At 42.7% G+C, this 25132-nt stretch overlaps 1 protein-coding gene across 3 annotated transcripts in view; it reads right to left on the reverse strand.

The window, feature by feature from the left end:
- ASAH2 (N-acylsphingosine amidohydrolase 2) overlaps nucleotides 1-25132 on the reverse strand; it is a 100962-nt gene that overhangs the window by 50611 nt on the left and 25219 nt on the right. The window contains exons 2-5 of one of the 3 annotated variants that reach the window (XM_025914983.2): nucleotides 10660-10778; nucleotides 7841-7972; nucleotides 4958-5163; nucleotides 3155-3304 (exon numbers count right to left, since the gene is read on the reverse strand). In XM_025914983.2, coding sequence (XP_025770768.2) covers nucleotides 3155-3304; nucleotides 4958-5163; nucleotides 7841-7967 — 483 coding nt within the window. In that variant the 5' untranslated portion in view covers nucleotides 7968-7972; nucleotides 10660-10778. Of the gene's footprint in view, nucleotides 1-3154; nucleotides 3305-4957; nucleotides 6508-7840; nucleotides 7973-10659; nucleotides 10779-25132 lie in introns of those variants that run through there. The other 2 variants (XM_086679500.1, XM_086679499.1) reach the window with 2 other exon arrangements.

Consider the following 25132-nt stretch of genomic DNA (forward strand, 5'->3'; position numbering starts at 1 on the left):
CGTCGGGGTCTGTGCTGACGGCTCGGAGCCTGGAGCCTGCTTTGGATTCTGTGTCTCCCTCTCTCTCTGCCCCTCCCCTGCTCGTGCTCTGTCTCCCTCTGTCTCAGAAATAAACATTAAAAAAACTTTTTTCAATATTCAAAAAAAAAAAGAATGAAATCTTGCCATCTGCACCAACATAGACGGATCTAGAGAGTGTTAGGCTAAGAGAAGTCAGTCAGAGGAAGATAGATACCATATGACCTCACTCATCTGTGGAATTTAAGAGACAAAACAAATGAACAAAGGGAAGAAGAGAGACAAACCAAACCACAGACCCTAGCTATAGAGAATGAACAGAGGGTTATGAGAGAAGGGATGGGGGAAACAGGTGAAGGGGACTAAGAATTCACTTGACTTGATGAGCACTCAGTAATTGTTAAATGACTGTACACCCGAAATATAACTCTACCGTTAACTATACTGGAATTAAAATAAACTAAAATTTTGTCCATTCAAATGTCACATCCACTGTGAAATTTTCCCCTACGTTCCATTTTCGGATTCCCCTTGTGGTGGTTTTAAATCACTGTGTGCCCACAAGTTCCTCTCTCCTCCTCCCTGTAAGAAGGGAGGTTCTGCTGTCCTGTCCCTGGGTGTGAAATGTACCTGGTACCTTGCTTCCAATGGACAGAATATGCTGGAAGCTCAACTCCTGAGCACAACTGTGGCCTCTTCACTTCTCCTTCTCTCGAGTCACTCACTTTGGGGGAAGCAACAGTTCTGGGCCACAAGGATCTGGAAAGTGGGAAACTGAGGTCTTCTATCAGCAGCCACACAAGTGAGTCATCTTGGAAGTGGTTCAATCAGGCCTTCCAATGACTGTGGCCCTTGCCAACACCTTGATTTCAAGATATCCTAAGCCAGAACCACCTAGTTAAGCCAGTCCTGATTTCCTGATCAACACAATGTATGAGATGATGTTTATTATTTTTTTAACTTGCTTTATTTTTTATTTTCCTAAATTTACATCCAAATTAGTTAGCATCGAGGGCAACAATGATTTCAGGAGGAGATTCCTTAGTGCCCCTTCCCCATTTAGCCCATCCCCCCTCCCACACCCCCTCCAGTAACCCTCTGTTTGTTCTCCATGTTTATGAGTCTCTTCTGTTTTGTCCCCCTCCCTGTTTTTATATTATTTTTGTTTCCCTTCCCTATTATTATTTTTTTTTTAATTTTTTTTTTTAACGTTTATTTATTTTTGAGACAGAGAGAGACAGAGCATGAACAGGGGAGGGTCAGAGAGAGAGGGAGACACAGAATCTGAAACGGGCTCCAGGCTCTGAGCTGTCAGCACAGAGCCCGACGCGGGGCTCGAACTCACGGACCGCGAGATCGTGACCTGAGCCGAAGTCGGCCGCTCAACCGACTGAGCCACCCAGGCGCCCCGTATTATTTTTAATGTTTATTTATTTTTGAGAGAGACAGAGCATGCAAGTGGAGGAGGGAGGGGCAGAGAGAAAGGGAGACAGAGGACCCAAAGGGGGCTCTATGCTGAGAGCTGAGAGCCCAATGTGGGGCTCAAACTCACAAACCATGAGATCATGACCTGAGCTGGAGTCAGATGCTTAACCAACTGAGCCACCCAGAATCCCCTAGATGATGTTTATTGTTTTAAACCACCATATTCCGGAGCTATTTGTTATTCAGTAGATTACACACCACTGAACTTTACTCCAGTGAACTATAGTTCATGTGTTTTTCTATTACACTCCCTTCCTCCTATCCCCAACTGGGCAGTGAGCTCATAGGGAACATGCATTATGACTCCTTTGACTATGTACCCTCTGAAATTGCCAGCAAAGTGCCACGCAAAAAGCAGGTGGTCAATGCATTTTTCCCTGCAAGATAATAGAATAATGTCACTTTTAAGAATATGGGATCTGACATCAGGCATCTGTATGTTCAGAACCCAGCTGTCCCACTTGCTGACTGTGTGAAATTGAAAAAGCTACTTGCCTTCTCTAAGACTCTATTACCTTATCCATAAAGTGGAGAGAACAACAGACCCACTGCATAGTTTTGTTGTAAGCGTAGGAGTGGGGAAAACATGTAATCTTGCTTCCTGAGCGTCTATAGATGGGGGAGGATCCCACCACATTCCCCAAGAAAGAGTGACACTGGAGAAATATTTGAGGGCCTCCCTCATCTCTCTCACTGGCTCCTTCACACAGCAGGAGTAACAGTGTTTAACAGATGAGGCTGATAGAACATGACAACGAATAGTGGGCATTTGATTGTCACTGTCCTGGATAGTCCAGACCCTCATCTCCCTTACCTTCGTGAAGGTGTGAGCAAACGTTAAGGGAGCACATTCTCTTTCTGTGACCCGATCCCATGCAGAAAATATAACTGGGTCAGGGCCAAGAATCTGGCTTAGAAAGGCAGACATGGAAGTCCAAGCCCATCACCCTATGTCTCCCTCTCCTTCTGTGCATCTTACTGTTGCCTGCCCAGGACCCACAGGCACCTTTCTGCTAAGCTCAACCTTCCCCACGGTGGGGTGACATGGTCTCAATTCAGGTAAAAATCACAGAATAGCCTGCCATAGTCTACAATAGCACTTAAAGGGTGAGAGCGCTAACATTGTATTTTTTTTTTAATTTTATTATGGAAATTTTCAAACACGTACAAAAATAATCTGAAGAACATAATGAGACCCCCATCTACCTCTCACCCAGCTTCAGACATTTATGGCCAATCTCATTTCAGTGTCACGTTTTCATTCTCATTTGGCTCCTTGCATCTATTCTCAGTCGTATAAAAACTTGAGGGAAGGGTTAGTGATTAGTTGGCGCTCTCAGGATTCTAATTAGGAGGATTAAATAAGAGAATGTATGTGAAGATCACCCAGAACATAATAAAATTTCAAAATACATTAACGTTAATGATGACAATGAGTCATCAGCAGAATTGAAAGCAGGTTTTGACCAAGATGGCACAGACCGAAATTATTTGTGGGATAATTGTCTGCTGGATTGTCAAGAGTTAATAACGTGGAGGGCAGTAGAATCTCACTGGATGAGAAGCCAGGAGGGCTTTGTTACTTTCAAGGTCACCCACAGACTTCTCTTTTAAATCACATGTCATTTCTTTTGTCACCTCAATCACTTACCTCTAGCCTGAGTCGTTGGGATACCATGCCTATGTCGATGCTGACAAACGCCACTCGATTGGACCCATCTGGTTCCGCCATGATGAAAGCACGGCTGTACAGCCTGGTGAGGATGCCCCGTGCATTCTGGCCAGTTTTGCTGTAGCCCATCTAGAAGGAAGAGAAAGTCAGGGCCCCTCTGCCTCACTGCCCTGCCACGAGAACCAAGCACAACCACGCAAAAAGAGACCACGTAGGAAAGAAGAACACAATCCACAGGACACTGTGGCTCTGAGTGAGATGATAACATGTGTTTTCAAGAATAAAGCCAACATCATAAGAGAAGCTTTACTCTTCTGTTACAAAAATGCAAAGGCAAAGTAGTTATCTGTTTGGCAGAAGCCATCCATAGGCCCACGGGCAAGGAAGGGGTTGGCATGGCTTGGGAATTCCGTTACCACACCGGAGACCTTTCAGGGTTTTCTGTTCTCTTCTCCTGCCTGAGATATTACAGAAGGAAATAGTTCCCCTACCATCATCCCATATACCCAGGCGCGTCTAAAGACTGAAGGTTCCCTCACTTTGGTTGTTTGGTGTATGATGTTCTTTTCTTTCTTTTTTTTTTTTTTTTTCAGAAGAAAATGGTTTCTTTATGATTCAATAATATCTTTATTTTTTAGTTTATTTATTCTGAGAGAAAGAGAGAGAGAGAGAGAGAGAGAGAGAGAGAGAGTGCACAAGTGGGGGAGGGGCAGACAGATACAGGGAGAGAATCCCAAGCAGGCTCTGCATGTCATTGCAGAGCACACAGGGCTCGATCTCACAAACCACGAGATCATGACCTGAGCTGAAACCAGGAGTCAGACATTGAACTGACTGAGCCATCCAGGCACCCCAATAATCTTTTTCTGAGGGTACCACACCCTGGATTTTACCTTGGTGACCATTCCTCAGCCAAGTCAGACAAAATCCACCTATCTCCCACCCCCCCTTCACACCATGTCATAAGACCCACCCGTAAAGTTATATCCTGGTCTTCAGAATGCTCTCTCTATCCCTCACTTTACCCCTCATAGGAATGTTCATTCAGGGTTCTCATTCCAGAGCCACTTTTCAGAATAGACATCAGGGAACAATTCCTAGAATCAAGGGTTATTTGGTAGGAGGGAGAAAATCTCATCAGACTTCACGTTCTAGCTTCCTAGAAAAAGGTTGATATGAGTGAATACATCCACCATCACAGCCAAGAGGTTGCAGACCAGCAGCCAATGGGCCACACCTGACCCACAGAAGCATTTCACTTGGCTTGCGTGGTGTTGGCCGACACTAGGTTTCCAGTTTTGACTAGAGTTGCCTGTATTTTCCCACAGACAGACTTAGATCCTCAGGTCTTCAGTTCAGAAATTTTCCAGCTTCTCTTGAACAAACTGTAGGATAGGGCAGCCCTCCATGGTAACAATTGCTAAAGCCATGAACTTTCTAGTTGTCCCATAATCCCTACCACTTCCTTGAGGGTTCGCTAGACTCTTATCAGCTCAGAGAGGCCTGCTTCCATCACTTATGGTACCGGCCCGTCCCCAGTGGTACAAGAGTTTGACAGCAGTTCCATTCATAAAAAAGTGGCCAACTGACTTTACAAAGGAATTGTGGTTGAACGCATGGCCCCTCTGCTCTCTATGGCATGGTATTCACAGTGTTAGACAGCAGTGAAGTCAATGAAAAAAGAGGAAGACAAGATGTAATCATAAGGAATCAGTGTAGGGTGCAAGTGGCAAAAGTAAAGTACTTGTTTCATTCTCCTTGAGGAGCCCATGATTTGCCTACCAAACTGATATCTGCTACTTGTCCTGTGCAGTCAGCTCGCCCAACACCAATATGGTAGCCACTGAAGTTCTGAAATAGAGGAGGCTCTGGGGTGGTGGTCACCGGAGGTCCCTGGGTGGCTGTGGAGCCATGTGTGAGCGTCGAGCCTTGAGTGGCCGTGGAGCCCGGCATGGTTGGGGGGCTCTGGGTGACCGGAACACCTGAATCTAAAAGCAGAACATTTAAGAAACAACAGTTCAGTCCACTTATCTGTGGGCATCAATTAGAATACAGAGGTTCAGGTTCCCATGGAAAAATCTTTATATACTGTCTTATATTTAAAATAAACAGAAAGAAACCTCTCAGGAACTTGTTGTATACAACAACCCTAAGGAGGATCTTTCTGGTAAGCTGGAGATGTGTCATCCTAACAATCAAGGCCTGTGTCAAATGTCCATCCGCTTCTCATCACAAGCTGTTCCTTGTCAAACTCATGGCCCTTCACTCACTCCTGATGGACTTTTCTAGCCACACAAAGCAGGCGCCAGGTTCCTCAGGGGCCAGCCTCTGGGGATTTGTCTCCACGGCTCTCTCCGTCCGGAGACCCCCACTCCTCTCTGTTCCACCAACCGAGCTCCAAGACTCCCTTCAAGTTGCTTCATTTCCATCACACCCAGAGGCAGCTCAACCCTCCTGGCAGGAGGCCGCCCCCCTGTTGTCTCTACTCTGCACCCACAACCTTCTCAAGCCTTCTATTTGGAATACAGATGAGATCACTGCACGTTCAACATAGTTGCACCTTATTGTAATCATATCACCATCTATGTACGTGCCTGTACACACATATGTCCACACACACACATACGTGAATATCAAGGGAAACAGAATGGCAGAAAGACTACAAGAGCAGGTACCAGAAACAAACAACCTGGGTTTAAAAACTGATTCTACCACATACTAGCTGAACATATTAGCTGAAATCGCTTACCTGTTCTACCTCAATGTTTCTCATCTAGAAAAGAGAGGCAGTCCTAATATGCTAACTTCCTAGGGTTGTTTTGAACAATAGATATGTTAACACATATCAAAAATTTCGAATAATGGCCAGAATATAGCTTTGGTTCTACTTACCTATTGAGATATCTTACACATGCATGTTGTTTGTTTGTTTCCACCCCAGACAACAGCCAGGGTGGCCAAGGCAACGGAGGTCACTGTCACAGGCCTTAGTGCTCAGAAAAGTACTTGGTGAAGAGATTGGCTGCTGACGTCCCTGAGATCCTAGAATTTAGGGGCTCAGGAGAAGCTAGAGATCATCTAGTCTGATCTCCTTTGCTTTACATATAAGAATCCTGAAGCCCAGAGAAGTGATGTAACCACAATGTTATGGAGAACACGGGATGAATCAGGTGTAGACACCAGATCCTCCAACTAAGGATCTAATGCTCTTTCATCCATATTCAACATGGAGTTAGAATCCACATTTTCTCAACACCAAGCCCATGTTTTCCACAAGACATCAAGTATTGCAAGGAAGGAGGCAGTCACTTTTGCCTTATTGATACTAACATAGGAATGGGGTATCACCCAAAGCCGAACCAGGTCCAATGGCCAAGGGCAATTTCCTTATGACCTCAGAGTCTCAAGTTCTACATCCAGAAAGCGGTACTAAGACTAGCACCTACCTTTATAGAAGATTCATGAGAATTAAGTGGGAAAAGGATGTAGACTCCTGACCACAGTGCTTGACACAAAGCGACCGTACAATAAACAGCTGCTCCTACTATGAGAATAGTGACCATAATCATTGATCACCTCCGTGAGTCTCAGCCTCTGGATTCTCTAACTTTAAGAGCTAAAACTGAATAAGTCCTATGGATGCTTTCCTTTCTTGGAGTCCATGCCCCTTCCCTGCACACTGCTGGCATAGAGGATTTCTGTCCCTCTGTGTCTACAGGGAGTTCAAAGTGCAGGCTCATGGTAGACACTACAACAGAAAGAAGAAGAGGCCACAAGAGAGAAAACTAGGCTGAAAAAAATCAGGCTCTTTCTCTGTTTGGCCTAAAGCTAGCCCTCCCCTTACTTTGGTCAAAGCATTCAACACCCACCCATCGTTTCTACTCATTTACCAGGTATGCAACCCACCACAAAGGCAGGGCTCCATCAAATGGCCAGGGCCCCAATATTGCCCGCAAATGTAGCCTGCATCGTTTTCAAAAACTAAATTCATTCCCAATATTAAAAAAAAAAATCAGGAGATGCCTAAATCCTCCAGTTTCCAGCTTCTGCTGCAAACTCTGGAGATCTGAATCCATGAGACACCATTTCAACAGCTCACACTCAGGAGGGGCTGCAGACCCCCTTCACCAGAATCTCACCTCCCCCACCCTGACTCCCCTCCCCACCCCATCTCCTTTACAGAACTTGACCGGTCCTCCTGAGAATTGGAGTTCAAGGCCCCCTTCTCTAAAGCTCAGCACTACTCGATATTCAGTGGGTCTTTCATTCTGCTTTTGTTCCCAAGAGAAGATGATGCCCAAGAAAAGGCAAAGAGCAAGAGAAGAGGCTTGGGGGGAGGGGGGCCGGGGATGCTCGTACTACTGGCCCTTGAAGAATTCTGAACTGGGCTTAGGTCAGCGGAGAAGTGAGACAAGCCCATGGCAGAGTGCCTGTCAACTGCCTACTTGGGGGCAAAGGTAAGCCTGATAACAATTGCTGTCAATGCAGAAAGTACAATTAATGGACGGGTTCGGTGGCCATCCCGGGCTGCTTACATACCAGTTGAACTGCCCTGTTATTGGCATTATCAGCAGGCACTGTTCCAGGCACTGTTCCTTGTCCCCAGTCATCCAGAAATTTCCCACAGGCTAGGAATAGCATCCAAGGGAGCCCATGACAACTTGCCTTTATGATTTTCAATGGTCCCACTGGTAATAAACAAGAGGCTGAGGAGGGCTACCGTCACAGCAGTCATCATCACGAGGAGGAAAATCAGGAATGCCTCTAATGTAGAGAGGGTGTGTTTGGCCATGTCTCCTGAGGAAAAGCAGAAATGGAAGAGGCAGAAAATGGCAGAACCACAAACTACAACACATATGCTTTGCGCTGCCCAAGGCTAAGATGTCTTAGCTCTTCTAGAATGGACTATACACCAGGGAGGACAAGTACAGAGCATACCTATCACATCCGGGGCCATGGCAGACAAGACCAAGCAATTACAGCACTCTTTGATAAGCTCATATGTGGTTTCCAAACACTTCCTAGAACAGAGCTCGTTCTAGAGAACCACCCATCATTTGGCATTGGCGATGAAGCTAAAAATCTATTTGTATTCCTTGGCTGTATCATACAGCTTTCATTTATGTGATGAAGCCATCTGCACACGGGCCTAGGTTGGAACACATCTGTCAACAGGGCTGATTGCTCTTGTGAGAAGGCTGGCTGCAGTTAGGGCTGTCCCCTGTGGTCATGGCCTTGGGAAAACTACCTTGTCTACAAGGAGGTGAAACACATAACTTTGGCCTTGCAACTCCATTTGCTAACTTTCAATTCCTACTTGATGAGAAACCAACACGGAAGACCATCTCTGGTCTCAAGCCAGACATCAGGAAAATCTCCCTCTCTGTCATCAGAAGGATCTCACACATCTTGCAAACCTGTTGAAGGATGGGGACAAAGATAATGCTCTTGTGTTCTACCATAGCAGGAAATGTCCCTACAGATGCCCGAAGATATTTTAGGAGTAGGATTCATTGTTACTCAGCAAGGCTATAGAAGCTAAAAGTCCGTATCAGGTAGCGGGAGAAAGTATAATATGGTGGATAAAAATTGGATTCTGCCTTCTAACTCCAGAGTCCAAAGCTCATTTCTGCCACTTACTGGACAACCTTGGGGAATCCTCCCCAACACTGAGCCTCAGTTTCTCTGTCTGTAAATAAGGATGTGGTGATGACGATAATTTTAGTACCCATCTTATAGAGTTCTTATAAAAAGGAGATGGTGCAGTAATAATTCGTTCGTCCCATAGACTGCAATAGGTGTTTATGGTGTTTGCATTTATCATTAGGTCCCAAAATAGCAAAGACTCTGCTCCTCACTGTCCTCAAGGGAAATTTATATGAAGTTAGTGTTAAAAAATTATTGGAATCACACATACAAACTTTGGAACCCGTTTTCTTAACCCATACTTCAGGAAGCCTGAGCAATGAGACGGGATTAGAGTCCAGGACTTGCTCCCACAATGGGTAATATGCAGCCATATTAAGATGCTATTACCCCCCAAGAGTTGTAAATTGGCAACAAATGGGTGGGCTTAGCACGCCCCAATTTTCTGTTTCAGTTTGATTTAGTTGACAAGACGGAGGAGCTTACAGTCCATCTGGAAGAGAGTCCACAGTTACAAATCTAAACCTTCAGGTTTTCTCTCACGTTTCATAAACCATGGTAACACTGAGCCAGAAGCTTGGTAAAACCGAGTAGTTACTGTGACATTTAGATAGATACAGCATGCCTTCTCCAGCCTACCACAACCTCTTCCCAGTGGATCTTTTCCATCTAAGTTACTACCTGGTCTTTGTAGTTATTTTATTGAGCAATCCCTGGACTAGAGTTTAAAAATCAGTCTAACATCAAATACTTCAGAAGTAGGGCTGAATTGGAAGTGGACAAAGAGACTTGAACATCTTCCCAAATCTCTTGGTTATTAGCAGGCTTCCCTCAACCACTTATCACCACTGTCATCACCTTCACCACCACCGTTAGGGACAATTTCAAATGTAGGGCAACACAAATGAGTTCTGATCTTGGTCCCAACATTCACTGGCCAGTCCCCGGGAGTCAGGAGACACCTCTAAAATATGCCTCTGAAACTCTGATGATCCAAATAAGTTTACTGGTCCTTAGGTGGTGTTTCAGTGGCCAACCTCAAGCCCAGTATACCCAGTTCTTTCTCAAAGCTTTGGTTTCATTAGGCTTCCTGCTGGCTGGGATTGCAGGACCGACAGGGCAACTAAACATGGCTGACCGACAGGGGGATCTCCCAACGCGAGTGTCTACACACGCGCTGCAGATGTAAACGTGGCCATGTGCTATGAGCCTGTGCAACAAGTAGACATGGTTCAAAAGAATACTTTTTTCTTTTTTGCTTGTTTTATTGGGCTGAAGTGATCACCACCACCAGCCTTTTACACAAGTCCACAATGGCACTTGATTTAACACTAAAGTTTGCACCGCCTACTCGGATTTCAATGATGTACCTCCCTGGGTCTCACCACCCTGTTGCCAGAATTAATGCCAACTTTTAATGTTCTTTTTTAACCAGTGAGCACTATTTATTTTTCCTTGATGACCCCAAATCTGAAGGCAAATGTGAAAGAAAGCAAATGCCTCGTCTGCCTTCAGAATGCAAATGGACCACGGAGAGCTGAGCCAGTGGTTGTAACTTAAAAGATTTGGCATTTCCCACTGGTTCTCACTTGATCCAGTGCAATTCTGCAAGCTCGGTGATGAGGCTTTATGACAACAGTGAGCCCCTCGGCACATCTTTACCATGTTGAGGTCTCTGTTTTACAAGACTGTGGAAGGGAAAGGTAATGACTTGGCAAAATGGGTTTCCCAAAGCTAAGGAAATGGAGTGGAGCTTTTAGGATTTCATCAAGATCTCTAAGACAAGAGGATGATTCAAGATCCCTCTCTCTCCCTCCAAGAAAACAGAACTTTCTTACCTGATTCAACCCGTCAAAAGAAATTCCGCATCCCAGCAAAGCAAATGACAGTCCAGAATCTCGTTCCTTTCCCCTTGCACGTTGCTCAGCCCAGAGTTCTCAGCACGTTCTGAAACATACTGAAGAAAGAGGTTCCCAGTCATGCCCAGGAGAGTTAGGGTTCTCATTAGCATACCTTTGTGGGCTTGGTGCAGGATGAGATTAAAGGGTATTGATAACAAGAGCCTTATCAGCCTCCCCTGGGACAACCTGATACTGAGATAGAAGTTGCAAAGGATCCGGAGGACTGAAGGTCACTGATTTCAGCCCTTACACACCTCTCCAGTACAAGTTCTGTGCGAGGTCTACAGCCTGGCTCACCAAAAAGAGCACTTGCTTTACTTAACACTGGTAACTCACCCAGAGACAAGGAGGGAATGATGATGCATGCTGGACATTAGTGTGGGCCATGGGTCCCATTGGGCAGCGTTTACACTGATCTCAGAAGAGAAAGGTGATTTTAACTTTTAGATTCTTGTATACAAAAAGAATGAGGTTTGGGGCGCCTGGGTGGCACAGTCGGTTAAGCGTCCGACTTCAGCCAGGTCACGATCTTGCGGTCCGTGAGTTCGAGCCCCGCGTCGGGCTCTGGGCTGATGGCTCAGAGCCTGGAGCCTGTTTCCGATTCTGTGTCTCCCTCTCTCTCTGCCCCTCCCCCATTCATGCTCTGTCTCTCTCTGTCCCAAAAATAAATAAAAAAAAAGTTGAAAAAAAATTTTAAAAAGAATGAGGTTTTAGAGGTGCCTGGGTGGATCAGTCAGTTAAGTGTCCAACTCCTGATTCCGGCTCAGGTCATGATCTCACAATTCATGAGTTCGAGTCCTGCATTGGGCTCCGCACTGAGAGTGTGAAACCTGCTTGGGATTCTCTCTCTCTCTGTCTCTCTCTCTCTCTGCCTTTCCCCTGCTGCTCTGTCTCTCTCAAAATAAATAAATAAACGTAAAAAGAAAAGAATGAGGCTTTAGATGAACTAAGAATGTAAATAATGGACATACAATGCCCATGTGAATAATGTGCAACCATTACCAATGATATAGAAGAAAATAATTTAATGACTTGGAAAAAGTTACTGTATTATTTTAAAGATTTTTTTTTTTAACTTTTTTTTTTTTTTTTATTTATTTTTGGGACAGAGACAGAGCATGAACGGGGGAGGGGCAGAGAGAGAGAGGGAGACACAGAATCAGAAACAGGCTCCAGGCTCTGAGCCATCAGCCATCAGCCCAGAGCCTGACGCGGGGCTCGAACTCCCGGACCGCGAGATCGTGACCTGGTTGAAGTCGGACGCTTAACCGACTGCGCCACCCAGGCGCCCCACTGTATTATTTTAAATTTATAAGACATTATAATCCTGTTTTGTTCATTTTAATTATTAATTTTTTTATAAACTGTTTTTATGGTTTATTGTTTATTTTTGAGAAAGAGAGAGAGACAGAGCATGAGCAGGGGAGGGGCAGAGAGAGAGAGAGAGACACGGAATCCAAAGCAGGCTCCAGGCTCTGAGCTGTCAGCCCAGAGCCTGATGCGGGCTCGAACTCACTAGCTGTGAGATCGTGACTTGACCCGAAGTCGGATGCTCCAACCGACTGAGCTGCCCAGGCACCGCTATAATCCTGTTTTTCAAACATTATTTATCTATTTGTGGTAGCGAAGACTGTAAGAAATCACAGCAAAATGTTAAGAAGTAATTATCTGGTGATAAGACTGTGAGTTTTGTTTTCATCTTTTCGATTCTTGGTGTTGTCTGTAAGGGCCATGCACATTTTTATATTGGGGAAAACCCTCCTCTTGAAGCAGGTATACTATAGAGCAGCATGAAGGTTAAACAATGGCCCACGAGAGACAAAGAGAGGAAGGAATAGGGAAACCCCTATTTCCTTTTTTTCCCTGCTAGATCCCAGCTGTCCAGGAAGCAGTTGGAAGAACACATAGGCCACTGAATTCCTTGCAGGGTCAAGAGAGACCAGCCCCCGACATTCCAAAGGAAATATTCGAGATCTAAGGGCCTTCCAACAGGGCATTTCATAATGTCACTCAGCTAGCTCTCTGCTATAGTGGGGCACGGGTTAGATTATGGTAGTAAATGAGGGTTCCTTTCATGCATTTATGTTAGAATTCTTGGTGCCAAGCAGCAGAGGGCAAATCCAGCTAACTTAAGCAGCGGAGGAAGGAGAGAGAAATAAATCCACTCGAAGGCAGAAAATCAGGTGAAGACATAGGCTCTGGAAAGCCAGAGATCAGGGCAGATCCAGGTGGCAGGACGTCCTGAACAATCTTTACAGAGCGTTGCCATCATGGGAATGCCGACTGGTGCAGCCGCTCTGGAGAACAGTGTGGAGGGTCCTCAAAAAACTAAAAATAGAACTACCCTACGACCCAGCAATTGCACTACTAGGCATTTATCCATGGAATACAGGTATGCTGTTTCGAAGGGACACATGCGCCCCCATGTTTATGGCAGCACTATCCACAATAGCCAAAGTATGGAAAGGGCCCAAATGTCCAACGGTGGATGAATGGATAAAGAAAATGTGGTATATATATACAATAGAGTATTACTCGGCCATCAAAAAGAATGACGTCTTGCCATTTGCAACTACGTGGATGGAACTGGAAGGTATTATGCTAAGCAAAATTGGTCAGTCAGAGAAAGACAAGTATCATATGATTTCACTCATATGTGGAATTTAAGAAACAAAACAGATGAACATAGGGAAAGGGAAGGAAAAATAAGATAAAAACAGAGAGGGGACAAGTCATAAGAGATTCTGAAATACAGAGAACAAACTGAGGGTTGCTGGAGGGGTGTTGGGTGGGGGATGGGCTAGATGGGTGATGGGCATTGAGGAGGGCACCTGTTGAGATGAGCCCTGGGTGTTGTATGTAAGTGATGAATCACTACATTCTGTTCCTGAAATCATTACTATACTATATGTTAACTAACTGGGATTTAAATCAAAGAAAAAAGAAAAGAAATGAAAAACAAATAGACAAGCAATGGACTGAGCACAGCCCCCGTCCTGAGGTCTGGGGCATCGGGGGTGGCTCCCCACAGAACCATATTTCTGCTTCATCTTCGCCTGTCTCTCTTCTTCTTTCCCTGATGTTTAAATGCGGAATTTATCCCAATACTGTAGGAGCTACAGTCAAAATCAATCTAGATAATAAAGATGGTTACGGCAAAAAAACCAACCAGCAAAAAAAAACAAAACCAGAGCCTCGCCATCGAGATGGACGCACTCCGGCTGTCTAGGTCTGTACGTTGCTCTGTTCAGGGCTCAGTTCCTGAGAGACAGCATCTGACTGGCCTGGCTCAGGTCATATACGTGTCCCTTCCCTCACAGAGATAGTTAAACAGATGTCACAACAAGACCATCCCCAAAGAGGGAAGGATAGATCTCCAAAATGAAATCAAGGCAGGTAAAAACAACGGACACCTCCTAGTGACCTGCCATCAGATTCCCTTCTCACTTGCAGTGGGAGGGCCTTCAGGCTGCACCCACCGTCCCGGCCAGTCCTCTCCCAACACCTCCTTCCCCAAGGAAAGGAGCCCTGCTATGCTCATTCACACCGAGATTTAGGAGGTGACCCACAGTCTAGTCCAGTAAGATCATTGTAACCAGGGTGTTACATCATGTATCATTTCTCCCAGATGACATTTGAAGACCCATCTCTAAACATGGAGGGGTGAGAATAATCGAGAAGATGCCAAGCACCATGGCAGGGCCAGGGTAGGAGCCATGTTGGGCCGAGGGGACTTGAAGCACCCAAAAAAACAGCCAGACCCCCTGGGGGTGAGGGGAAGATAAAAATCACTGCAAATATTGTAATGTGTACTTCCTTTTTATTTCTGTCTGGATGGCCTTTAAATAAACCCTCTTTGCAAGGATATGCCCCATGCTAATCATCTCATCCTTTTCCATCCTTTGATTCTTGGGATAATTGAAGAATAAATTACTTTTTGAAAACATATGTTATTTCATAGAGCATCCAGATTGTGGTCTCTAAATACCGTTTCTTGCTTAAGACAAAACAAAACAAACAAATAAAACAAGATGAAAACAAAAACAAAAAAGCAATCCTTGAAGAAATGGCTGGTTCTAGGTCTGGGGCAAGAAACACACAAATGAAACCTGCAACACGTTTTCATTCCTAGGTCTATTCAGGGCTCAGTTCTTCAGAGACAGCATCTGACTGGCCTGGCTCAGGTCATATATGTGCCCCTTCCCTCACGGAGATAGTTAAACAGATGTCACAACAAGACCATCAAGGAAGTCAAGGAATCAAGGAAGTCAAGGAAGTCAAGATGATGAGCAAGACGATCAGAATTGTGTCAAAAAGAACTAGAGTTTCGCTCTCAAATCCATCAATCTGGACATCAATTTTTTAAAAAGATAATTGCAGAAGATTGAAGCAAATCAAATTTGCCTAGATCCATGATGTCATAATGATGCTTAAAAAAAAAAAAAAAAAACCCAAACCTCATTGACTACCTTTAAAACATGCTGCATTTAAAATAACAAATTCCAGGGTCACCTGGGTGGCTCAGTCAGTTAAGCATCCAACTTCGGCTCAGGTCATGATCTCCTGATTCGTGAGTTCAAGCCCCACGTCGGGCTCTGTGCTGACAGCTCAGAACCTGGAGCCTGCTTCGGATTCTCTGCCTCCCTCGCTCTCTGCCCCTCCCCTGCTCGTGCTCTGTCTCTCAAAAATAAATAAACGTTAAAAAAATTTTTTTAACAAAATAAAATAATGAATTCCAATTTGTTTTTCTGAAAACTGGGAAGGAAAAAGGGAGGGAGGTCTAGAAATCAAGAATGTACTCTGCTCTTCCTATATAGAGGTATCTTGGGAAAGCCAAATCGTTGATGAGAGAGTTTCTCACACTTGAAGAATCCGAGCCAATGAACGAGGAAGGAATGACACACTAAGTGTGTCTAAATGCTTTGCAGACCCCTAGTGAAAGGATGGAACCAGGCAACAATCGCCAACTGGATGCTGATTTAAGTCACCAAAGAGAGAGACAAATGACTACTGCAAGCCTCTGAGCGATGCATGCACCCTCACTTCTCAAATACTCTTACCAAAAAGTAACCCTAAACTGGATCCACCTCTAGATCTGAGGGTCTGTTTGTAGAAAATATGAAAGACAAACAACTATCAGAGGACAATGTGGGGATACAGTAAGCACGATCCAGATGGCAAAAGATTGTAGGGCAAATGACCCAGCTTCTTGAACAAAGAAATTGGAAGTGGAGAGAAAGAGAGAGAGGTGGGGAAGCAGAAGGGCAGGGGAGGAGAGTGGCCAAGGCAGGGGAGGGGAGGGGAGCAAAGGAGAAGAAATTGTGGATGAAAAGAGGCTGAAGAGACATGCCCACCAACTTACACTGTAAGACCCAAAGCCTCATCATTTAGAACCCACTTCAAACAAACTGGCTTTGAAAACGATGAGACAATTGGGAAGATTTGAACACTGACTAGATATTTGATGATATTAGGGGATTATTATTAAAAATGTTACTGTGATAATGGTATTGTAGTCATACCTTTGTAAACAGTCCTTATCTTTTAGACCCATTCTGAAACAGATTTTTAGAGTTTATTTATTTTTGAGAGAGAAAGAGAGTGAGTGGGGGGAGAGGCAGAGAGAGGGAGAGAGAGAATCCCAAGCAGACTCCACACTGTCAGTGCAGAGCCCAACACGGGGCTCTAACCCATGAAACATGAGATCACAACCTGAGCTGAAGTCAAGAGTCAGACGCGTAACCAACTGGGCCACCCATGCATCCCTGAAACAGATTTTTAAAAATATAATAATAATAATAATAATAATAATAATAATAATAATAATGGAAGTGCAAAAATCAGATGGATGGATGGATGGATGGATGGATGGATGGATGGATGGTTGGATGGTTGGACGGATGGACGGATGGATGGACGGATGGACAGATGGATGGATGAGTCATAGATAAGGACAGGTAGGAGGCTAGATGGATGGGAAATAAGCTTTGCTCTTTAATACGCCAGTGGAGAGAAGAGAAATGGGGTGAAGCACTGTGGCAGGCATCGCAGAGGGCTTCACTCGACCCAGCTGGCATGCCAACACCAGACACTCATTTGCCCTGGGTTCCAGATGCAGGTTCATTTCTGCCTTTCAGATGCACTCATGCGAGACTCTGATTCAGCACTGAGCCACTTGAGGAGAGGGGCTCTGTATTGGACACCTGCTTTCCTGGTTTGGATCATGGCAGCCTGACTTTGAGCTGGCAGTGTGGTGGCTTCAGCCACTTCCTTATTCCATGACCACGACCAAAGCAGCCCATCCCTTAGCAGCTCAGGTCTATATTTAAGTTGGAGAGTTTTTGCAGGAAGCTCAACCCCAATTCTCTGCCTTGAGCCTTCGCCAAGATTCGGCAAGTTATCTCTAACCCCTAATAAATGCCTTTCCTCTGGAGTAGATTCTGTTACCTCCAGCTAAGAACGTGTCCAAGCTAAATCTCACAAAAGTGAGCACCATACCTCCCTTTGGAGAATATATGCATTCCAATCATTGAACACTGTGTATGCCAAGCTGCCTCTGGGAACACTTTTTAAGTTCAAAGTGATGAGTAGTCTGACATAATGAATTCTTCATTAGATCAGAAAAAAAATTAGTTTTAAGTACACAGGGCTGCCATGGTGGTATCTTACCACTTTACAGGTTTTGCAAAGGAAATTGAAAAATACCTTTGAACCCCAAAGCAGTCCCATTATCAGTTGACTATTTATAGATTTACCTTTCCATATGCCTCAGTTGAATCTTGACCTTAAACCTTAAGTAACAGAAGGGAGGCTCCTTCTGTTCCAAGCCAGAGAGACTGCTTTTTTTTGTTTTGTTTAATTATTTGTTTAATGTTTATTTTTGAGAGAGAGACAGAGTGAAAGTGGGGGAAGGACAGAGAGAGAGGGGGGACACAGGATCAGAAGCAGGCTCCAGGCTCTGAGCTGTCAGCACAGAGCCCGACGTGGGGCTCAAACTCATGAACCGTGAGATCATGACCTGAGCCGTAGTCACACGCTTAACTGACTGAGCCACCAGGCGTCCCTGGAGAGGCTGCTTCTTAGTAAACCCCTTCTGCACCTGTCATATGTTGAGTTTGAGAAGGAGACTAATAGATATACTTCACTACAATGGGAAGCCCAGGTTCCTTCCATGAGGGAGGTCCCAGCTCTGAACACAGTGGCCGAGCACAAGGGGAAGACGGTATGGTACAGGGTGCACCATGGCTCTCGTCCCCAAGGGGTTCACCATGCCCTTGTTTCCAGCAATATCGACAGTCCTGCTTTTCTCACAGGAAAAGGTAGATAACCTCTCCCTCCTTGGGGCTGCAGGATTCGTCTCCCCAAATTTACTGCAGTGGTGTCTTCAATACAAAGGGCAAAAGATAAAGGCAAAAGACCCAGTATATGGGAAGGACTGGAATTTGGAATCTGAAGATAGAGGCTTTTTGCACAGTGACCTTAGTCCCTCCCTTTTGTTTTCCTTATTAGAAAAATGGAGGCTGACAGAAACCTACCTAGCTGAAAGGTTCACATAGACATACATTTTGGTAAGTCCTTTGTTAACTCAGTAGCCTGATGTGAACAAGTTCTTATGTTAATTAGGCTGAATGTAATGTCCAAGAATGGTAGGTTCTGCGTGTTTAAGCCTTAAGCACAGTTATTTTCTCGGCATATTCTTCACAGGTGGTTTGAAGGATCTCCCCATTAGTTTGACACACGCAGCCTTGGGAAGAAGGGGAGTCCTTTGCTATTTTCAAAACATCCAGAGGGTTTGAAATTTAGATAAGATAGGAATTGAAATTGTCCCTATTTTACTACACTTAGAAAAACAATGTGGGGCTATACAACCTTTGCGGAGTATCTGGAAATTATTCTCTGATGATTTATCTTTTTCCAAAACCAGGGTGTGAATTTATTGCGTTTGGCAGTGACAAATTTGACCTGTTTGCCATACATGACAATGAAGCCGGATCGGGGGAAAGCAGGCTGCTGTTACATTTATCGTCATTTCAGGGACAAAGTGACAACATCTTTTGATGTAATTCATTCCCTCTACATAAATCTCAGATGCTTAGCATCTCCTGTCCACACGGTGTACCTGTGGAAAAAAACACCACATTGTCCATATTCTAGGGATCCCAGAAGAAGAAGACAGAGAAAGGAGGGAAGAAAACTAATTTGAAGAAATAATGGCTGAAAACTTCCCTAATCTGGAGAAGGAAATCGATATCTAGATCCAGGAAACACAGAGATACCCCCCCCCCAAAAAAGAAATCAACCTAAGACACAGGGTAATTAAGATGGCAAAAATGATAAAGAAAAGACTTTAAAAGCAGCGAGGGAAAAGAAGACGGTTACGTACAAGAGAACTCTCACAATTTTATCAGCAGATTTCTTAGCGCTTTGCAGGCCAGAAGGGAGTGGCAGGATATATTCAAAGTGCTGTAAAGGAGAAATGGGCAGCCGAGAATACTCTATCCAGCAAGGCAATCATTCAGAATAGAATAGATAAAGAGTTCCTAAAAAACAAATGTTTCTCAGACAAACAAAAACTAAGGTTCACGACCACTAAACCATCCCTTTAAGAAATATTACAGAGGACTCATTAAATGGAAAGGAAAGAATGTAAGTGAAGGTATGAAAAGTAAAAAAAAAGAGAAGAGTAAAAATAAGTATTTCTGTAAAATTTAGACAAGGAATACATAAAATAAAAGGAAGCAAAATACAACACCATATACCTAAATCATGAAGAGGACAGGAGTAAAGAATGGGTTCAAACTTAAATGACCATCGACTTAACATAGACTGCTCTGTGCAAATGTTATATATAAACCTAATGGTAATCACAAGTCAAAAAGTACTAACAATATGCAAAGAATAGAGAAAGAAACCAAAATACATTACTAAAGAAAGCCAACAAACCCTGAAAGAAAGTGAGAAGGATCAGAGAAAAACTATAGAAACAACCACAAAACAAGTAACAAAATGGTAATAAATACATGTCTATCAATAATTACTTTGAATATAAATGGACTAAAATCTCCAATCAAAAGACATAGGATAGGGGTGCCTGGTTAACCGCCAACTTCGGCTCGGGTCATGGTCTCCTGATTCGTGAGTTCGAGTCTGGCATTGGGGTCTGTGCTGACGGCTTGAAGCCTGGAGCCCGCTTCAGATTCTGTGTCTCCGTCCATCTCTGCCCCTCCCCTATTCACACCCTGTCTCTCTCACTCAAAAATAAATAAAAACATTTAAAAAAATTTTTAATATTAAAAAAAGCACAGAGTGACAGAATGGATTAAAAAAAAAACCCAAGACTCACCTATATGCTGCCTACAAGAGATTCATTTCAGACCTAAAGACATCTGCAGATTGAAAGTGAGGGGTTGGAGAATATTTATCATGTGAATGGATATCAAAAGAAAGCTGGAGTGGCAACATTTACATTGGACAAAATAGGCTTTAAAACAAAGACTGTAACAAGAGACAAAGAAGGACAATTTTATTTGGACAATCCAACAAGAAGATATAACAATTATAGGTATTTATATACCCAAACTGGGAGCACCCAAATACATGAACAGTTAATAACAAACATAAAGGAAATGATGAATAATAATACAATAATAGTAGGGGAAGTTAACACCCCACTTATATCAATGAACATATTATCCAAAAAGAAAATCCACAAGGAAATAGTGACTTTGAAGGACAGACTCACTGGAACAGAGGGATTTAACAGATATACTCAGAACATTCCATCTTAAGACAGCAGAATACACATTCCTTTCAAGTTCACACAGAAAATTCTCCAGAATAGATCACATATTAGGCCACAAAACAAGTCTTGACAAATTAAAAAAGATCGAAATAATACCATGAATTTTTTCTGACCACAATGCTATGAATCTGGAAATTAATCACAAGAAGAAATCTGGAAGGACCACAAATACACAGAGGGTAAATAACATGGCACTAAACAATGAATGGGTCAACCGAAAAATCAAAGAAGAAATACAAAATTACATGGAAACAATGCTATTGCAAACACAACAGTCCAAAATCTTTGAGATGTAGCAAAAATGGTTCTAATAGGGAAATTGACAGCAATACAGGCCAATCTCAAGAAGCAAGAAAAATCTCAAATAAACAACCTAACATTATACCTAGAAGAGCTAGAAAAAAAAAAAAAAAGAACAAAGGAAACCCCAAACCCACAAAAGGAAGGAAATAGTAAAGATAAGAGTAAAAATAAATGATACAGGAACTAAAATGTCAATAGAACAATCAATGAAACCAAGAATTGGTTCTTTGAAAAAATCTATAAAATTAATAAACTTCTAGCCAAACTCATCAAAAAAAAAAAAAAAAAGAAGAGAGAAAGAGAACCCAAATAAACAAAATCACAAATGAAAGAGGAGAAATAACAACTGACACCACAGAAACACAAAGGATTATAAGAGAATATTATGAAAAATTATATGCCAACAAATTGGATAACTGGAAGAAATGGATAAGTTTCTAGAAACATATAATCTACCAAAACAGAAGCAGGAATAAATAGAAAATTCAAACAGACTAATTACCAGCAATGGAATTGAATCAGTAATCAAAAAACTCCCAACAAACAAAAGTCTAGGATCAGATGGCTTCACATGCAAATTCTAACCAAACATTTAAAGAAGACTTAATACCAATTCTTCTCAAACTATTCCAAAAAACAGAAAAGGAAAGAAAACTTCCAAACTCATTCTATGAAGCCAGCATTACCCTGATACCAAAACCAGATAAATACATCACAACAAAAGAGAACTATAGGCCAATATCTCTGATGAACACAGATACAAAAATCCTCAACAAGATACTAGTAATAACTGAATCCAATAATACGTTTAAAAAAAAAAAATCATACACCACGATCAAGTGGGATTTAGTCCCAGAACGCAAAAGTGGTTCAATATTCACAAACCAGTCAACGTGATATATCACATCAATGAGAGAAATATGACCATTTCAATAGATGCAAAAAAAGCATTTGACAAAGTACAGAATCCATTCGGGATAAAAACCCTCAACAAAGTAGGTCTAGAGGAAACATACCTCAAGACAATAAAGGCCATCCATGAAAAACCCACAGCAAACATCATCTTCAATGGGGAAAAACTGAATGCTTTCTCTCCCAAGGTCAGGAACGAGACAAGGATGTCCACTCTCACCACCTTTATTCAATATAGTACTGGTATTCCTAGCCATAGCAATCAGACAAGAAAAAGAAAGAAAAGGCATCTGAATTGGTAAGGTAGAAGTAAAACTTTCACTGTTTGCAGACGACATGATTCTGTATATAGGAAACCCTAAAGATTCCACTAAAAAACTACTAGAACTGATAAATGAATTCACTAAAGTCATGGGATATAAAATCAATGTTCAGAAATCTGTTGCATTCCTATATACTAATAATGAAGTAGCAGAAAGAAAAATTAAGAAAACAACCCCATTTACAATGGAAATTATAAAATCCCATTTACAATGGAAAGATATTCCATGCTCATAGATTGGAGGAACAAATATTGTTAAAATGTCTATACTACCCAAAGGAATCTACAGATTTAACTCAATCCCTATCAAAATGCCAACAGCATGTCTCACAGAACTAGAACAAACAATCTTAAAATATGTATGGAACCACAAAAGACACCCAAATAGCCAAAGCAATCTTGAAAAACAAAAACAAATACAAAAACAAAACTGGAGGAATCATAATTCTAGACTTCAAGTTATATTGTAAAGCTACTACTATACTTCAAGTTATATTACAAAGTTACAAAATTACTACTACAAAGTAGTAATCAAAACAGTGTGGTACTGGGACAAATAGACACATAGATCAATAGAACAGAATAGGAAACGCAGAAATAAATACACAATTATATGGTCAATATTCAACAAAGGAGGAACAAATATACAATGGGAAGAAGACATTCGCTTAAATAAATGGTGTTAGGAAAACTGGACAGCAACATGCAAAAGAATGAAACTGGACCACTTTCTTTTACCATACACAAAAAACAAACTCAAAATGGATTAAAGACCTAAATGTGAGACCTGAAATCACAAAAATCCTAGAAGAGAGCACAGGCAGTAATTTCTCTGACATCAGCTGTAGCAACATTTTTCTAGATATGTCTCCCAAGGCAAGGGAAATAAAAGCAAAAATAAACTATTGGGACTACATCAAAATAAAAAACTTCCACACAGCAAAGGAAACAATCAACAAAACTAAAAGGCAACCTAAGGAATGGGAGAAGATATTACCCCACGACATATCTGATAAAGGGTTAGTATCTGAAATATATAAACAACTTGTGCAACTCAACACCCAAAAAAACAAATAATCCAATTAAAAATGGGAAGAAAACATGAACAGACATTTCTCCAAACAAGACATCTGGGTGGCCAACAGACACATGAAAAGATGCTTAATATCACTGATCATCAGGGAAATGCAAATCAAAACTATGATTAGAGATAAGCTAGCACCTCACACCTGTCATAATGGATAAAAGCAAAAACACAAGAAACAACAAGCGTTGGTGAGGATGTGGAGAGGAAGGAACCCTCTTGCACTACAGGGGGGAATGCAAACTGGGGCAGTCATTGTGGGAAACAGTATGGAGGTTCCTCAAAAGTTAAAAACAGAACTACCCTATGATTCAGGAATTGCAGTCCTGGATATTTACCCCCAAAATACAAAAACATTAATTCAAAGGAATATATGTACCCTTCTGTTTATTGCTGCATTATCTAGAACTGCCGAATTATGGAAGCAGCCCAAGTGTCCATCGATAGATGAATGTGCTAAGGCAGATGAGGCACAGTGCACGGGAGGTGAGGGTCTTGGGGAAAGACCCAGAACACCTACAAGTAGAGTCTGTGACCCCATTTTACGTGTGGGTACACGAAAGAGACTGGCATGGGCTGGGCTGACTAATCATGCCAGGGCATGAAGGACAACAACATCTATCTGAGTTGTTACTATGTAGACACTTATCAAGCCAGGGCAAAAAGGACAGTCATCTTTAAAAAATAAAACTGGGGGCACCTGGGTGGCTCAGTCGGTTAAGCATGTGACTGCGGCTCAGGTCATGATCTCACAGTTTGTGGGTCTGAGCCCTGCATCGGGCTATATGCTGACAGCTAGGAGCCTGAAGCCTGCTTCAGATTCTGTGTCTCCCTCTCTCTCTCTGCCCCTTCCCTGTTCATGCTCTCTCTCTCTCTCTCTCTCTCAAAAATAAACATTAAAAAAATAATAATAAAACTAAAAATAAAATCACACAAAATGAACCTACTGAACTCTTAGAATGATCCAGACACTGTTCTAAAACATTACATGAGTTGCCTCATTTACTACTTGGTAATTTTTTGAAGACGCGCTCTTCCTATCCCCATTCTATATTTGAATTAAAAAGGAAAAGAAGAGTTATTGAAAAGTGAAACAAATAGCCAAAGGTTATACTGCCAATAAGAAACCAAACATCTGTCCCTTGCTGGAAGTTGCCTGATATTCTTAGAGGAACAGTGAAATCGTGCGTACAAAGCAGTAAAAATCACAAAGCTAAGACGAAATCAGATATCTAGACTCAGAGTGGCAGGATGACGGTCACCGAGTCATCTGGTCCAAACCCGTCATAATAGATGAGTGAGTTACGGTACTTGCCTAAGGTCATGGCCATGGAGTCTGGAAACACTGGTCCATATCTGGTCCTTTGCTCCTTTGTGGGCATACAGGGAGGTTATGCTCTCTGGCCCCCTGGCAGTCACTGATCCTTGGGCCGTGAGTGGCAATGATATGTGTCACTTGCAGGTTGAAGTATTTGATGCGGAGGCATTAGAGGGGGTGTGGGTTCTCCATGATCTCTCTTCCTCTGCTCTGGTGACCCTGATAAGTGCCTGTCCCAGATGATAGGCTACCCGATCCCTGAGTCACCACTTGGAAGAAATCTCCTTCAGAGACTAATCAGACCAGGAGTGCGCTTTGCATAAGCAAGAGATAAATGCTTATGTGTTAAGCAACGATTTTACCACAGCAAGCCCCCCCACCCATCCTGATTAACATAGCCTCCTAATTAACACCAGTTAATGAAGAAGACTCCTGAGCTCAGTTATAAATCTTCTTTAACATTTCTTTCATTAACATTTCCAATAAATGCCACAAATAAAAAGGTTTTATTCCTAGATAACCACATACAGCTAAATTAAATGTGACCCATATCTTACACCATTCACAACAATTAACTCAAAATGGCTTAAAGACTTAAACATAAGGGGTGCCTGGGTGGCTCAGTTGGTTAAGCATCTGACTTCGGCTCAGGTCATGATCTCACAGCTT

This window comes from Puma concolor, chromosome D2 (assembly GCF_028749965.1).
Source record: "Puma concolor isolate L17-30 chromosome D2, mPumCon1.1.hap2, whole genome shotgun sequence".
In the NCBI taxonomy this organism is placed as follows: Eukaryota; Metazoa; Chordata; class Mammalia; order Carnivora; family Felidae; genus Puma; species Puma concolor.